At 34.2% G+C, this 12,834-nt stretch overlaps 1 protein-coding gene across 4 annotated transcripts in view; it reads right to left on the bottom strand.

Annotated features, from left to right (window-relative positions):
• Window positions 1-243: 243 nt before the first annotated feature.
• Window positions 244-12,834, bottom strand: part of LOC134529775 (protein lap1) — a 72,114-nt gene continuing 59,523 nt past the window's right edge. For 2 of the 4 annotated variants that reach the window (XM_063364204.1, XM_063364203.1), the window contains 3 exons: window positions 11,010-12,037; window positions 2,268-2,351; window positions 244-580 (listed from right to left, as the gene is read on the bottom strand). In XM_063364204.1, the coding sequence (XP_063220274.1) occupies window positions 404-580; window positions 2,268-2,351; window positions 11,010-12,037 (1,289 nt within the window). In that variant the 3' untranslated portion in view covers window positions 244-403. Of the gene's footprint in view, window positions 581-2,263; window positions 2,352-9,170; window positions 9,278-11,009; window positions 12,038-12,834 lie in introns of those variants that run through there. The other 2 variants (XM_063364205.1, XR_010074704.1) reach the window with 2 other exon arrangements.

The raw sequence follows: 12,834 nt of genomic DNA, 5'->3' as shown, positions 1-12,834 counted from the left end.
TTAGAATTTACACATTTTTTTTTTCGGCGTGGCCGGGAGTAGAACCCACGATCGCTGAATCCGAAAGCTGACGTCACAGAAGTTGCGCGCCTTAGACCGCTCGGCTAACGAACGTAATGAAATTGGTGGGACATTTTACAGTGATGAGCCACTCACTCTTAGTCAAAAGAGTTACAGACGGACAGACAAACAAACATACAGGTGAAGCTAATATAAAGCATGTAAAAAGAACTTATTCCAAAATAAATTTCTACAAATACATTTATTTACAAAAATACAAAGTTAAAAACTCTGAAAATACATCATTTTTCATTGATCTTTTATAAAAAAAAATTTTTTGTACAGTATGACAATTTTTTTTAATGATTTTATAAATGTCTTAAACATATAAGTACAGCCCAAATTATTGTCTCGATATCATCATGTGAACAATGTTTCCCGTCTGCTGCAAAATTTTAACTGCCTCTTCAAAGTTAATCTTGTTGAAATCAATGCCATCAACTTCCAAAATTTTATCACCTGGTAGGAGAAGACTTCTCGCTGGCCCACAGGGGTCAATGCTGACCACAAAAATTCCCTTCTGGAGAAAAAAAAATTATTAGACATTTTTGTAAGAAGTATTTAAATGTAATTTAAAAAAAATTATAATTACTACAAACATACAACAACAAAAAAGAGACTATGTGAGGAAATATTACTATTATGTCAGCAGTGTTGTTAAGTAACGAATTACAAGTAATCGGATTACTTGTAACAATTACTTTTCAAGTAATTTTTACTTGTAACGAATTACATTTAAAAAATGTAATTCGTACTTGTAATCGGAATACATAACATTAATTGTAATCGATACATTAAGGTAATCGATACTTTATATTTACTTGCCGTTACTTTTATTTTCGGAACGTATAATTAATACAATTAAGAACAAGAAGATCATTCACTTTTGTTTTAGTAAAGTTTATAATTTTACGCTTGTAGTGCTACGATCGTATGCACAACATCTATGATCAAAAATGAAGATCCATAGTGACTTGCAGTGTCTCCAACATTGCCCTATCCTTAAATCTGCATTTTTAAAATTTAACACATCGCTACCGTCAAGTGCTCCCGTTGAGCGTCTTTTTAGTGTTGGTAAATATGTTTTTGCCATCAAGAGAGGGATTCTATCTTATGAGAACTTTAAAATGCAATTGTTTTGTAAGGTCAATTCCAAAATTTAAAGAGTGTTACTTTTATTACAGGTAGCTACTTGTATGAAGTCTTTTGATGTTATTCAAGTAAGTTTGTCCTCAAATATTATTCATTTAATTAATTATAATAAATTTAATCATTACATGAAATCATTTTTTTAACAAAACATATACATATGTATGTATGTTTATTAATGTAACAAAGTGTAAAAAAATTGAATCGTAGGTCAGTTTTAAAATGGTAGCGGAAAGTAATTGTAATTTTACTGATTACTTCTATATAAAGTAATTTTTACTTGTAATTAGTTACATTATCACCACAGTAATTGTAATTGAGCCCAATTACTTTTTCAAAGTACTTTTAACAACACTGTATGTCAGTAATATTTACATAGTGAACATGTGCTTTGTACTGGATATTAGAGCTACTGCACTACTTTGACTTTCACAGATTAATGTTGATACGCGTATGGGACAAACTAGTACAGAAAATCTCAACATATTGGTATAAAAACAAGCAAAACCTAGTGTGACCTACCATTACACAACTTAAAACTACCCAGTCTAACTTAACATCGCTTTAGAACTCCACTTGATCCTTTGCGCATTAATCACTTAATATACATTTATGACTAACAATTGGGAGGCTGCTAACTAGATTAAAAATTATAATTTCGAACAATGTGAATTAGTACATGCACACACTATCTTTCTATATCTATTTATCCATCTCTATTGCCCTTTATCTACCTACCTCTCTTTATATATATCTCTCTATATTGTCTATATCTTGCAATGTCTCCCTATATCTCTGTGATCTCTCCATGTCTCTAGCTATCTCTCTTTATATCTCTGTGTCTCTCTGACTATATATATATGTGTGTATATATATATACACACACACATACACATGAAATAGTTACACATACACTCACAAAAATTAACTCCACCACAAATTAAAACAGTTTGGTCATTATAAGACAAATAATGATTAAAAACAGATTGCCACAAGTTATTTTTAATTGTATAAGAAAAAATGGCCTTATTAAACAAATTCAGAATATACATACATACTTGATTTTCAGTTAACAATGAAGTTTCCACATTTCCATTAATATTGAATCCAATATCTTCATTCTTTTGAATTAAAACAGGGAACTGCAAAAAAAAATGTATTTATTTTAACAATTCATAAAAATTTGGTGAAGATGTATTACTTCTACAAAAAGTGTAACATTACACACAAAAAATAACTTTATGTAGGCTTTTGGACATACGCCATTGCTTAGCACATGTATCTCTGCAGAAGAAAACTACAAAAAAACACAAATGACAAAAAACACAAACTAAGCAAAAATTGCTGTTGTCAGGATTTAACGCCACACAATATTCCACAACAGGAATATTGTCAACAAACAAGGAAAAAACAAAGAAAAATGGACTAACAGAACGAAAAAAAAACTCACAAATGATGACAGCACAAAAATTTCGAACCCAAAAAAATTCAACACAACAGTTGAAACGAGACAAAAAACACAGCAAAACGAAAAGACGAAACAAACACAATAGTTTTCCAAAAAAACAAAAAACAAAAAGAGAAACGAAAAAACCCCCACAAATGATGACAGCACAAAAAATATTGAACCCAAAAAATTCAGCACAACAGTCAAAACGAGACAAAAACACGACCAAACGAAAAGACGAAACAAACACAAGTTTTCTAAAACAGAAACAAGCGACGTTTCGGGAACTGCTATCTGCTCCCGTCCTCAGGCAGAGACACACATGGTACGGAAACACAGGTGCGACTGAGAAGGGGCTGGAAAAATGAGGGTATTTATCAGAAAATGGACTACATCTTGCTCAGCCAATGGCAGACAAGCTGACTCCTCATTGGTTGTGCACCATGGAGTTAAAGCGGATTGGTTATTGTAGGTTGAGTATTGGCTATTGTTTTGTGCTGCAGGGATGTTTCTCTCTTAATCAAAGGGATTCACATATTTTTTAATTCAATGCTCTGCTGGCTGAAAATATTTTTATTGCTAATAATGAAAGCTGATTCTTTGATTTTCCTTTTTATTTTATCGGGTTCCTGTATGAGTGGTGTGGAGTCTTCCCAGAGAATTTTGTGGCTATTTTCCCATGTATGTTCAGCAAGTCTGGATTTTAGGGTTTCACCCTTCTTGCAGTTGTTTTTGTGTTCTTTGATTCGGGTGGATAGAGCTCTGCCAGTTTCACCTATGTACATGTGGCCACATTCACAGGGGATCTGATACACACAGTTGTGGGTTTGTAATTTTTCTGTGGCTGGTTTCACCTTTGTAACAATGCTTTTAATAGTAGATTTAGAACGGAAAGCTGTTTTGAGTCCATATTTGTTTCCCAGGCGTCTTATTTTTTCTGAAAGCCCTTGAACATACGGAATGACTAGAGTTCCTGCCGGTTTATCGGTTTCTGTGGGTTTGAGTGTTTTGTTGGATTTCATATGCTGTTTGATGGTGTTAGCAGGGTAATCATTGGCTATGAGTTCCTCTTTTATATGATTGTGTTCAACCGCAATAGATTTCTCATCAGAACAAATAATCTCAGCTCGGTTGGTTAGTGTGTGAATTATGCCAGTTTTTGTTGTTTTGGATGGTTGGATGCAAAGTTAAGGTATTGGCCTGTGTGCGTAGGTTTCCTGTATACTTTGGTTTCCAGCCTGTTGTTTTTTCTGCTGACTAGTACGTCCAGGAAAGGAATGCTACCATTGGTTTCATTGTCATAGGTGAACTTTATTGATGGCCTCAGAGAGTTAAGGTGGTTCACAAATTCCTCCAAAGTTTCAAGTCCATGTTGCCAGACAGTAAAGGTGTCGTCTACGTAACGGAGCCAGATTTTAGGAGGGCTATTACTTTTGCTAAGTGCTTCTTGCTCAAAGTTTTCCATAAATATATTGGCCATAAATGGTGAAAGAGAAGAGCCCATTGCCATGCCATCGGTCTGTTTGTAGAAAATATCCTTGAACTGGAAATATGTCGTGGTGACACAGAGGGTAATCATTTCCATGATGGATGGGATTGGTATTACAGTTCTGTCCTTTAAAATTGGATCAGCCTCCAATTTGGCTTTGACAATGCTGAGTGTTTCGGCTACTGGTACATTGGTGAAGAGGCTTTGGACATCAAAACTCACCAGGGTATCGTTGTTTTCTATTTTCAGTGTTTGGACTATAGAAATAAAATGATTGGAATCTTTGACAAAAGTATCTGTCTGTCCTGCTAGTGGCTCAACAATTTTCAGGAGGTATTTTGATAGTTTTTGGCATGGGGCATTACAACAACTGATGATCGGGCGCAGAGGCATGTCCGGTTTATGAATTTTTGGAAGACCGTAAATGTGGGGTGTTTTACTGCTGTGTGGTGTCAGTTCTGATCTAGTTTTGTCTGGGATGTGATTCTGATGTTTTTTTAGAGTTTGGTACACTTTTCTTTCAATGCTGGCTGTGGGGTATTTTACCAGTTTTGTATATTGATCTGTGGTGATCAAATCAGTAATTTTTTGGTCACAGTCTGTTTTGTCAAGTATGACTGTAGCACGACCCTTATCAGCTGGGAGGATTACAATGGTATGGTAGGATTTCAGAGATTTGATGGCCTTGAGTTCATCAGGTGGCATATTTGGTTTAGGTGGACCAGCTGAGGTGATTGCTGTACGCACATTCCAACGAAATTCATCTTGTTTGGCGGCAGGAAGTTTCTATATTGCGCTCTCAACTGATGAAACTATGTCAAGTGCAGGAATGTGTCGTGGAGCAATGCTGAAATTGAGGCCTTTTTGTAGAACATTTTCCTCGCTATTGGACAGCTTTCTTGAAGATGAATTAATGACAGTGTTAATTTTCTGTGTTGTGGGAGGTGTTTTTGTATTCACAATATTCGTCAGTTTGGCTAATTTATCTTTTTGTTTCTCTTTGCACTGTAAAGACTTCTTTTGGACAAGGTTCGTGATGGACTGATAAATGCAATTGAAATCTTTAGTATTAAGGATGGACTGAATTTCAAGCTGTAGTGCCGAAATTTCATTGTTCAAATGTGATTTTTGACAGTGATATGCGGCAATTCTTTCACTCAGTAGCTTTTGGCTGGCTTTTTTGTGCTGTCATCATTTGTGGGGGTTTTTTCGTTTCTCTTTTTGTTTTTTTGGAAAACTATTGTGTTTGTTTCGTCTTTTCGTTTTGCTGTGTTTTTTGTCTCGTTTCAACTGTTGTGTTGAATTTTTTTGGGTTCGAAATTTTTGTGCTGTCATCATTTGTGGGGTTTTTTTCGTTCTGTTAGTCCATTTTTCTTTGTTTTTTCCATGTTTGTTGACAATATTCCTGTTGTGGAATATTGTGTGGCGTTAAATCCTGACAACAGCAATTTTTGCTTAATTTGTGTTTTTTTGTAGTTTTCTTCTGCAGACATACATGTGCTAAGCAATGGCGTATGTCCAAAAGCCTACATCAAGTCATGCACTCCCATTGCACAAATCTTTCAAAGATAACATAGAAAATAATTATTTCATAAAGTTTTTTAATATAAAATTTTAAATTATGTAAAGTACTTTAGTAAATGATTTTTACATAGTATAATCCTTTATAGATGCTTTTGACACTGCAAATGTTTTCTTAGGATGATAAGCTTTTACTAAAACATTCAATTTTGACTAACATTTCCTTAACTAGTTAACATAATGTTTTACTGGTGCAATGATTTTGTGTGCAAACCTTGAAAAACCTCAATGTGTTAAAAACTTTCAGATAATTAAAAAACACGGTTTTAATCCATAAGTCAACTTAGTGAAATTTAAGTGAAATGTATACCTATCTCATATTTAATAAAAACATTATAAGTAATTTAAATGGATAATTTAAAAAAGTATAAGATATTACAAAATAATGACACATTTCACCTTCAAACATTTTGCAGAACTCAAGCATTAGGATTCCCTGCTTTATTTTAATATGCCCCTTTGCTAAAGCAATAAACCTTCTACAACCTTGAGTTTTGGTTCTTTGTAGATGTTTAATCCTTATCAATGCCTTATAATTTCACTGAATTGTCAGTTAGGCTGAAGTGGTGATACAGAATGCCTCATTCTTGTATTATAATTTTTCATAGTGCTTAAAGACTATGCTAAAGAGCAAAATGACAAACTGCAATTATCACAAAAGAATTTTGCAGCAGCCATATATGGTAGTGAAAACGGTTTTATGGTTTTAATAAGTGGGGGGGGGGGGAAATGTCTTTAAATTTGGATACACAGTTGACTGACTACCTCTAAACAGGCCCCCTTTTACCCAGTCTCCATGCATTCCTTATGCCACTTTTGACTGAGACAGATGAGGCAGGATAACACTTTTGGAATGTCAAGGTTGTCGCAGGTTCCCTCCCACTTCCTTTCTCTCTTCAATCCCCCACCTCCTCATGCGACCATCGACTATTTTAATGCTAGCCTGTAACAATCCAGACCTCCAGCTAGCTCACAATTGGTCTTACACATACATATACACTTAGTGAATGTTGATGGGTGCTGAAAATATTGTTAAAATTTCGTAAAAACATTGCTCTAAACTTTCTTTTTTATTTAATCCTTCATGAAAACTTAATGGCCAGCTTCAGACTACAACACTGTTCTAGATTATCCACATCATCATCACAAAAAAACAGTTTGCTGCTTTAAAATGATTTCCCTTTCCGACAACTACAGAAGAGTCCAACAAAATCAAGTTATTAAATTCTCAAAATCACCTCCCAACTTTCTTTTAACCTTACTTTTTAAGCCACGACCAGCCGTGACCTTTCAGCGCCACCGCCACACAACAACTAACACGGCAACCTACGACTCCAGCTTCTTGCGAACTGGAAGGAGCTGGACTTGTGACACCATCAACAACCAATCACAGCGCGGCAATGACATCACACATAATACTGACGCATGGCAAAAGCATTTCAACAGGATCCGTAGGGTCCTTCCCACCCTTATAGCATCACAAGAGTTGGTTGGGGCAGCACTGCAGTGGCAATGCAGAAGGAAAGCGGAACCAATACTGGGGTATTTACGGTTAAGATGATTTTTTGCAATATTTGTTTTCGGGGAAGCACTGAGGCAGGCACGGTATAATGGCCCCATACCTACAAAGGTTGTGCTTGTAATCAAAATTTTTAAATAACCCCACTGCAGACGAAAGGTTTATTTCCCACATTGTACAGGTGCAGAACTGTATTCTGGGTGCTGATGAGGTCACTAGACACGAGGAAGGGCTGAGGACCATCAAGGGAGAGGTTACATCAGCCCAAGCATCAACAGCAATGGCCGAGATTCATTTGGCTATACCAGAGGAGTCCATGCCAGGAAACGTAAGGAAAGAATTGAAGAACTTAATTGGGGAAATAAAATTTTGAACTTAACCTGCAACCACAGATTTGAGATTAAAATGTTGTGTTCAAACAACGTGAGTTTTGGAATTACAGAGCCAGGTGGAAAAAAAGGAGGGGAGGGGAATGAGAGACTACAATACTGCTCCCTTTTTTGGAAACTTAGTTATTGCAGTATTGATATCAGTATTATAAAAAATGTATTTGCCAATATAAATAGCTTGTTTAATCACTAAAGTAGTGGGGGTTATTGTCAAATATTTCTTAGCATTGTAGTAGCGCCACAATGTGCCATTAAAAAAAAAATTAAGGAGATTATTTTGTTGGATAGTTTAGCATAGAAAAATTTTAACAAAATACATTTTGCTGTGTAACCAATGGGTAATGAGATATTTGCAAAAACTAATTTAAGGCACTTTTTTTTTTCAAGATGGCAGTGTTATCCCAGCTTGGATCAATGGGAACTTTTAATATTGTCTTCAGGTGACTGTTATGAACTTGTTCACAAAAAAAAAGTTTTGAAGTGTTAATATCCAGTTCAGATCTTTGAACAGACATTACAAAAACTAAAAATCAACAAAATAAATTGTAAAAATTAAGTGTTATAATAAATGCACTGAATAAGGAATTGTAAAACTACATACTAAAATGTGTGGGTTATGCATATATATACTAACTACCTCCATTGGGATCTCCAAGCATTTCATGTAAAACAATTATCATTTCAACTTTTTCAGATTATATATATATATATATATATATATATATATATATATATATATATATATAAAATTATTTCAACATTTGCATACTTGTTCTGAAACAATAATATTTTTTAGGTAAATTACTATTCAAAGATGCTAGAGATAAAATTGATTTAATTTATTATATGGATTATTATGTGGATTATTCAAAATAATTTGCATATAATGCTTCCAGTGTTAAAAGAAAAATAATCACGTGAGTGCAAGCTATTTGCATAAATTGTGACTGTCAAATTTAAAACTATGAGAAATAATTTGAAAATTTAAAACTATGAGAAATAATTGAACTTTGATTGGACTCAAATTCAGGAGAATTTCTAACATTTGCTTCCAATATGATCCCCAACTTAATAAGTCTGCTCGCACAGCCCTAATTATTTGCATAACAGAAGCTATGATCACAGCCAGTCACAATAAATACACTGAATAACTTATTTATAATAGGCTTACATGATAAATCAAAACCCTTTGATAAGTAAAAAAATCATACAAAGAAATGACCTCGGAAATAAATACAAAACTATATTAGTGGGCTTGTTTGAACACAAAAACCCTGTTAAGACATTATTCAAGGGGCTGTATGATAAAATCTTACTAACAGGCAAAAAAAAATTTTAAAGAAAACTAGTACAGTAATAAAAATTACTCAAATGATATACTTTAGGTTATGAAATATTTGTTAAACTTCCTCGTTTAAAGTGGGCCGTTTGTGGGGCTTCAGTTATCAAAAATATTTTTTTGTTTAGAAAAAGCCTTGCATCAAACTTTTAAATGTTTATTATGGACTTAAGCAATTATTAAAAATTATAAATTACCTCTTAATTTATCATGAAAACCACACATTGGAGGTTCTCAAGAGGTCCTGGTTCACCCTGTACAGTGGTTTGCATCTCCAATTTTATTTGTTATTGATAGTAGACACCTGTAGGAAGGTCCTTATATATTAGCTCTATCATTGCCCAAGGCCAAAGAGGGTGGGAAAAATTAATGTTTGTGGCATACCATAAAAACCACACATTGGAGATCTCAGAGGCTCTGTTGCAACCTGTACGGTGGTTGTCTTTATTTTATTTTTTAATGTTATTAGACACCTGTAGAAAGGCCCTTATGTATAAGGTCTATCGGAATCATTAATAAGAAGAAAATAAAAACGGGACGGAATTTGCCTTAGTTGCATGGAATCACATAGGCTGTTGTCCCAAATTCTCTGTACGATGACACACCCGGGCGGCCAAATAGATCCAGCAAATAGAGCTAACTTCAGCACAGTTAGCATTCTTGGTACCAGTGTTAACTTCTGCAGTTATTTGTTTACAGCATTCTTGAAATTTTCTTCAAGAGTATTACATAATTTATTGATATTTTCAGTAAATTTTTTTGTTGTTAAAACATGCACCTAAATATACTGGGTGGTAATTATTTTATTAAGGGAATAACTATGATAATAAAATGTTTACAGTGATGGCTCCCAAACACAGTTTCTTTGTTTACAGCAGTGAAGAGCCATAAACATCTCGGTCACAGACAACCAAAATCAATGCCATGTTAGAAAAATCATAAGCAAAATATATTGGAAATTGCAGAGGAAGCACATGCTACAAATTCTCACCTTTCAAATAAACTTTTTATTGCAATAACACCATCACACAAAAACAATTTTTTTTTTCCAATCCCGTTTACGATTTTCCGCGACAATGTTTTTTCTACCCAAGGTACAAGTTTTCATATACTGAGCTTTTTAAAAATTTTAGGTTTTTTCAGCACGCGTAGATGATCGCTACCGCATACCTTTCACAATCATTGCAACGTCTTACAGAAAAACATAATCACAAAGCACAATCCACATGCAAGATGTCTGTTGTTCCTTTAAGCAGTAGCAGGTCAACCAACCTTGGAGCTTGAAGGAACCTATGCACTATGCAACGTTGCCATGCAGCGGCATCAAGTTTTGAATATAACTAGTACCATGATTTTTTAAAAAAAAAAAAATGTTTTATGAAAAATTGTGCACAATACACGGGTAAACAAGATATGAGTCCGGCCAAAAACCAAAATCATAGCAAGACGAGTAAACTAAAACGTTCTTCATTATGTTCACAATGTAAAAAATGTTTTACTACAGTGCTCAGCAAACAACGAAACTGTGATTAGTTCTTCAAATTGCTGTACCAGTTGCGTCACATTTCACGCAAATAGGTCAACGAATGGCTAGTGTTTTGTTGTGTATTCATCAGCCATTATGCCTTGAATGAGAGAAATGGTGTACAGATGGAACAGCCTCACAAAGGATTGGTCGAAAAATATATTGTAACAGCTTGCGGCGAAGGTTTTGACAGGAATGCTTGTTATTGTTTTGAAACAATTGTTTAAAAGATTAATGATAAATATAGTTTAAGAGTGTAAAAAAATCAATTTTCTTACATTATTTTATTTCTTAAATTATGAACATTATATGCGGGCAGCAACCATGAACGCAAACATTTTAAATGGGAAAAATTAACTGGGGATATATGGAAGTGATCAAGGGAACAATTATTTAAACGTTATGAATGGGAAAAATTATTATGTGGAAACATCTTAAGCGAGTTTTACTGTAATTACACAAGCATAAGAGCAATTTAAAAAAGAATGCATAAGTTTTGTAATAAACTTACCACAGTTGGATTTCTATGTAGACCAAACCTCCACAAATTTGAACTTTTTCGACTTGCTGAAGTAGATGGAGAAACTTTTGTATTTTTGAGAACAGGTGTAAGGGCTGTCACTGTAGAATTTGGTTGGTAACTCGGTTCAAAATTTTCTATACATGGTGATTTAATACTGTCAGATTGTTCTATCTTAATATCCCTCTTGCTCACTTTAGTGTTACGTGACAAAATATCACTGTTATAAGGCACTTGTCTGCTACATTCATATGCAAGAGCTTCATTATTAGTTAAAGCTATAGTGTCTAGGAACTGACCATTAACATGTCTAAAATTATGATGTTCAGAATATTCTTTGTCGTACATAGGAAATACAGAGGGCTCTTCAGGTGATGTTTCAATTGGTCTATACGTAGTTATATTATTTATGATATCGGAAACTATTTCTGGTGAATTGACACAGTATGAACTATTTTTATTTTCACTTGACAAAAAACTTGAAGATTCATTTTCAGTCTCTGCGTCTGTAGATGTAGGAACAAAATGGCTTGATAGTTGTGTAATAACACAGTCTGAATATTTCTCAACAGAGGAATTTACATCATCTTTACTACAACAAATAGTTCCATTCATTCCTTTATTTAAACTAGATGAACACACTGCTTCTTCACCTAGGCAAGGCACTTGTTGCATGACATTTAAATCTGCATTACTACTTAGTACATTTTCTTTGCTGTTAACATGGGTTGTCCTGCAATCACTCCCTAATGATTTAACACTTTCCTCATATTGAGGCGTCTGCAAATTATCAATAAACCATTTAGATGATACTTGAGAACTATGTATTTCAGTTCTCAATTGGTCATTTTTATGACTGGATCCACAATCATCAACATGCAGAGAAATGTCCACCTCATTTTTAACGTGCATATCATCTTCTGAACATGTTCTAATTAAAGTATTGTTTATGCACTGAGATTTGCCATTGAAAACTTCACCATTCGGTTGAAGTAACCCAGAATCAACGTTGTCAGAACCTAAAACAAAACAACACAATTATACTGACTTAAAGTAAATTTTAAGCATTTTAAATATTCTTACTGTATTCTAAAATAAATACTTAACTAAAAAATTCAATGGGAATTGCTTTTTATTTTCACTCATAAACTTATCTGTAATAAACTTTTATTTCCTAAATGTTTGAATGTTTTTCAATGAAATTGCTTTAATCACTGTAGAGTCCCAAATTTGTATGCTCGAAGTCATAATGAAAAAGTATCACTGATTGAACTAAGGGGAGAGTGGGGCAATTTGGCATTAAGGGGCAAGTTGGCATAAGAGGAAAGTTGGCAATGTGATTAAAAAAATGCCGCTGTGGTGGGAAGGTGCTGAGGTCTTCAGAACAACCCCCACCTACCACTAGAACATCAGTTCATCTGTGAAAGAACTGAAGCAAGGAGCCCCAAAATAAATTTTTCCAATCTGTTTGTTATTTTTCTTGCATGTTGGTACGAGAAAATTCTATGCGATTTTTGGATCCGTAAGTTTCTAAGCTAACAACTCATATGCTTTTTTTTTTTTGTTTCATTGTTTATACTGGTTGGGACCACCATGTTTGTCATGAATAGCATGGCTTGGGTAAGTTGGCATTTTTCAAATGGGGTATGTTGCATAGGTGGTGAGCTATGCCAACTTACCCCTCTGAAAAACATAGGCTTCTATGAACATTTAGAATAATTTTAGCTGTTCCCAATGGAAATAATAAATTGTTGTAAACAAAATAAAACTTGCACTGCATTTGAAGTATGAGCCTACTTAGTCCAAACAAAAAAAA

The sequence above is a fragment of the Bacillus rossius genome, chromosome 2 (assembly GCF_032445375.1).
Source record: "Bacillus rossius redtenbacheri isolate Brsri chromosome 2, Brsri_v3, whole genome shotgun sequence".
Lineage (NCBI taxonomy): Eukaryota > Metazoa > Arthropoda > Insecta > Phasmatodea > Bacillidae > Bacillus > Bacillus rossius.
The sequence above is the reverse complement of the archived record's forward strand: the minus strand, read 5'-3'. Positions and strand labels throughout refer to the sequence as shown.